The sequence below is a fragment of the Penaeus vannamei genome, unplaced genomic scaffold (genome assembly GCF_042767895.1).
Source record: "Penaeus vannamei isolate JL-2024 unplaced genomic scaffold, ASM4276789v1 unanchor891, whole genome shotgun sequence".
In the NCBI taxonomy this organism is placed as follows: domain Eukaryota; kingdom Metazoa; phylum Arthropoda; class Malacostraca; order Decapoda; family Penaeidae; genus Penaeus; species Penaeus vannamei.
The window spans coordinates 7501-12447 of NW_027213895.1; the positions used below are offsets into that span (position 1 = coordinate 7501).

The 4947-nt window shown below is 39.0% G+C and overlaps 1 protein-coding gene across 1 annotated transcript in view; it reads right to left on the minus strand.

The window, feature by feature from the left end:
• LOC138861104 (pneumococcal serine-rich repeat protein-like) overlaps positions 1-153 on the minus strand; it is a 5484-nt gene extending 5331 nt beyond the window's left edge. Inside the window, exon 1 of the mRNA XM_070119901.1 lies at positions 150-153. Coding sequence (XP_069976002.1) covers positions 150-153 — 4 coding nt within the window. The remainder of the gene's footprint in view (positions 1-149) is intronic.
• Positions 154-4947: the final 4794 nt, after the last annotated feature.

The window sequence follows — 4947 nt, forward strand, 5'->3', positions numbered from 1 at the left end:
AAATATCGCTGGGTTTCGCCCGATTTCAAAACACTTCGAATAACTGGACGGACTACCAGCTTCGTGATCGGAAAATATCGCTGCGTTTCGTCCGATTTCAAAACACTTCGAATAACTGGACGAATAACGTTGTGTTAATCATGCTAAACCCATGTCAGGGCTATCGGCTTTGGTGATCGGAAAATATCGCTGCGTTTCGCCCGATTTCAAAACACTTCGAATAACTGGGCGGACTACCAGCTTTGTGATCGGAAAATATCGCTGCGTTTCGCCCGATTTCAAAACACTTCGAATAACTGGACGAATAACGTTGTGTTAATCATGCTAAAACCTATGTCAGGGCCATCGGCTTCGTGATCGGAAAATATCGCTGCGTTTCGCCCGATTCCAAAACACTTCGAATAACTGGGCGGACTACCAGCTTTGTGATCGGAAAATATCGCTGCGTTTCGTCCGATTTCAAAACACTTCGAATAACTGGACTGACTACCAGCTTTGTGATCGGAAAATATCGCTGCGTTTCGTCCGATTTCAAAACACTTCGAATAACTGGACGAATAACGTTGTGTTAATCATGCTAAAACCTATGTCAGGGCTATCGGCTTTGGTGATCGGAAAATATCGCTGCGTTTCGCCCGATTTCAAAACACTTCGAATAACTGGACGGACTACCAGCTTCGTGATCGGAAAATATCGCTGCGTTTCGCCCGATTTCAAAGCACTTCGAATAACTGGACAGACTACCAGCTTCGTGATCGGAAAATATCGCTGCGTTTCGCCCGATTTCAAAACACTTCGAATAACTGGACGAATAACGTTGTGTTAATCATGCTAAAACCTATGTCAGGGCTATCGGCTTTGTGATCGGAGAATATCTCTATGTTTCGTCCGATTTCAAAGCACTTCGAATAACTGGACGGACTACCAGCTTCGTGATCGGAAAATGTCGCTGCGTTTCGCCCGATTTCAAAGCACTTCGAATAACTGGACGGACTACCAGCTTCGTGATCGGAAAATATCGCTGCGTTTCGCCCGATTTCAAAACACTTCGAATAACTGGACGGACTACCAGCTTCGTGATCGGAAAATATCGCTGCGTTTCGCCCGATTTCAAAACACTTCGAATAACTGGACGGACTGCCAGCTTCGTGATCGGAAAATATCGCTGCGTTTCGTCCGATTTCAAAACACTTCGAATAACTAGACGGACTACCAGCTTCGTGATCGGAAAATCTCGCTGCGTTTCGCCCGATTTCAAAACACTTCGAATAACTGGACGGACTGCCAGCTTCGTGATCGGAAAATATCGCTGCGTTTCGCCCGATTTCAAAACACTTCGAATAACTGGACGGACTGACAGCTTCGTGATCGGAAAATATCGCTGCGTTTCGCCCGATTTCAAAACACTTCGAATAACTGGACGGACTACCAGCTTCGTGATCGGAAAATATCGCTGCGTTTCGTCCGATTTCAAAACACTTCGAATAACTGGACGAATAACGTTGTATTAACCATGCTAAAACCTATGTCAGGACTATTAGCTTTGGTGATCGGAAAATATCGCTGCGTTTCGTCCGATTTCAAAACACTTCGAATAACTGGACGGACTACCAGCTTCGTGATCGGAAAATATCGCTGCGTTTCGCCCGATTTCAAAACACTTCGAATAACTGGACGGACTACCAGCTTCGTGATCGGAAAATATCGCTGCGTTTCACCCGATTTCAAAGCACTTCGAGTGACTGGACGGACTACCAGCTTTGTGATCGGAAAATATCGCTGCGTTTCGCCCGATTTCAAAACACTTCGAATAACTGGACGGACTACCAGCTTTGTGATCGGAAAATATCGCTGCGTTTCGCCCGATTTCAAAACACTTCGAATAACTGGACGGACTACCAGCTTCGTGATCGGAAAATATCGCTGCGTTTCGCCCGATTTCAAAACACTTTGAATAACTGGACGGACTACCAGCTTTGTGATCGGAAAATATCGCTGCGTTTCGCCCGATTTCAAAACACTTCGAATAACTGGACGGACTACCAGCTTCGTGATCGGAAAATATCGCTGCGTTTCGCCCGATTTCAAAACACTTCGAATAACTGGACGGACTACCAGCTTCGTGATCGGAAAATATCGGTGCGTTTCGCCCGATTTCAAAACACTTCGAATAACTGGACGGACTACCAGCTTCGTGATCGGAAAATATCGGTGCGTTTCGCCCGATTTCAAAACACTTCGAATAACTGGACGGACTACCAGCTTCGTGATCGGAAAATATCGCTGCGTTTCGCCCGATTTCAAAACACTTCGAATAACTGGACGGACTACCAGCTTTGTGATCGGAAAATATCGCTGCGTTTCGCCCGATTTCAAAACACTTCGAATAACTGGACGGACTACCAGCTTCGTGATCGGAAAATCTCGCTGCGTTTCGTCCGATTTCAAAACACTTCGAATAACTGGACGGACTACCAGCTTCGTGATCGGAAAATCTCGCTGCGTTTCGTCCGATTTCAAAACACTTCGAATAACTGGACGGACTACAAGCTTCGTGATCGGAAAATATCGCTGCGTTTCGCCCGATTTCAAAACACTTCGAATAACTGGACGAATAACGTTGTGTTAATCATGCTAAACCCATGTCAGGGCTATCGGCATTGTGATCGGAGAATATCGCTGCGTTTCGCCCGATTTCAAAACACTTCGAATAACTGGACGAATAACGTTGTGTTAATCATGCTAAACCCATGTCAGGGCTATCGGCTTTGTGATCGGAAAATATCGCTGCGTTTCGCCCGATTTCAAAGCATTACGAGCTTGCGGAGGACAGAACGATCTCGAGAGGAAGTTTTCTCTGAGGATCGATCGTGTCTGAGAAAAGAATACGAAGGAGCTGAGAGAGAAAATGAGAAAAAGAAGAAAGGCGAGATGAAGAAGAGAAAATGAGACGAGGGGAAAGAAAAGGAAGGAAAACAGAAAAGAAAGAGAGACGTGGAAAAAAGAAAGGAGAATAGTTATGCAAAAAAATAGAAAGAAAAAGCAAGAGAGACGAGTAGATGGAAAGAAAATACGAGAAAAAGAAAAGGAAGTAAAAAAAAATATATGCCAAAAAGAGGGAGAGATAGAAAGATTGGCAAGGAAAAGAAAAGGAAGGAAAACAAATATGCTAAAAAGAACAAGAAGAGAGGCAAGAAGAAATGAAAGAGAGACGAGGAAAAGAAAAGGAAGGAAAATCTGCAAATAGGAAAGGTAAAAAATAAATAAATAAATAAAAAGAAGACGAGGAAAAGGAAAGGAACCGAAATGAATATGCTAAAAAAAAGAAAAAAAAAGAAGAGAGACAAGAAGAAGTAAAGAAGACGAGAAAATTGAAAAAGACAAAAGGAAGGAAAATAAGTATGCATGCACGTGTACCCTTGTGCGTGGACTTCCTCTACTCAGAGTAGAAGAGATTAGGAAAATGTTCGACCCGAAACTTAAGGAAAATGAGCTCTCGAATCACCAACCCCTCACTTTTTTTTTTTTTTTTTTTTTTTTTTTTTTGCTTCTGCTTCGTCTTCTTTTTTCTTCTTCTTCTTCCTTTTCCTTTTCTTCTTTTTCTTTTTCTTTCTCTTCTTTTTCTTCTCTTTCTTCTTTTTCTTCTTCTTTCTCTTCTTCTTTCTCTTCTTCTTCTTCTTTTTCTATTTTTTTTCTTCTTTTTCTTCTTCTTTCCCTTCTTCTTCTTCTTCGTCTTCTTTTTTTTCTTCTTCTTTTTCTTTTTCTTTTTTTTCTTCTTCTTTCTCTTCTTCTTCTTCATCTTCTTCTTTTCTTCTTCTTCTTCTTCTTTTCTTCTTCTTCTTCTTCTTCTTCTTCTTCTTCTTCTTCTTCTTCTTCCTCCTCTTCTTTTCTAAGATGGCTGTACTCAAAGACAAGGAAACGCTTATTTCAGCCTCATTCATGGCGCCAGGACTACGCACACGTACTTACGGATACACATGGATATACAGACATATACACACACGTAGATGCACACGCACACACACACACACAAACACACACACATGCACAAACACACAAGCACAGACATAAGCACATACGCACAAACACATACACTCAAACACACACACAAACACACACACAAGCACACAAACACATACCCACAAACACACACAAACACAAGCACACAAACACACACATATACATGCACACACGCATCTACATACACACACACACACACGCACAAACAAACAAATATACAAACATCCTTCCTGACAATGCACTCAACTAAAACATCCCGAACAATTAGTGAAAAACATTTTATCTTCTGTTATTAAATGATCAATAGGATAAACAGTGCAATGTACGATTTTTCTGAAGAGAATGTTGGAGTGTCTTCCGAAACGTATACATTCGCGTGTTAATACAATTTCTTATTTTACTGTGACCTTTTCAATTTATATTGATGATAATGGTAATAATAATGATAATAATGATAATAATGATAATGATAACAATAGTAATAATGATAATAATGATAATAATAATAATAATAATAATGATGATAATAATAGTAATAATAATAATAATAATAATAATAATAATAATGATAATAATAACAGTAATAATAATGATAATAGTAATAATGATGATGATAATCATAATAATAATGATAATAGTAATAATAATGATAATGATAATAATAAATATAGTAATAATAACAATAATAATAATCTTTATCATGGTAATGATAATGATATTAATAGTAATAATGATAATAATGATAATTGTAACAATAATAATAATAATGGAAATGATAATGATAGTAATAGTAATAATGATAATAATGATAATAACAAAAATAATAACGATAGTAAAGACAATGATAACGATAATGATTGTAACGATAATGATGATGATGATGATAATAATAGTAATAATAATAATAATAACAATAACAGTAAAATA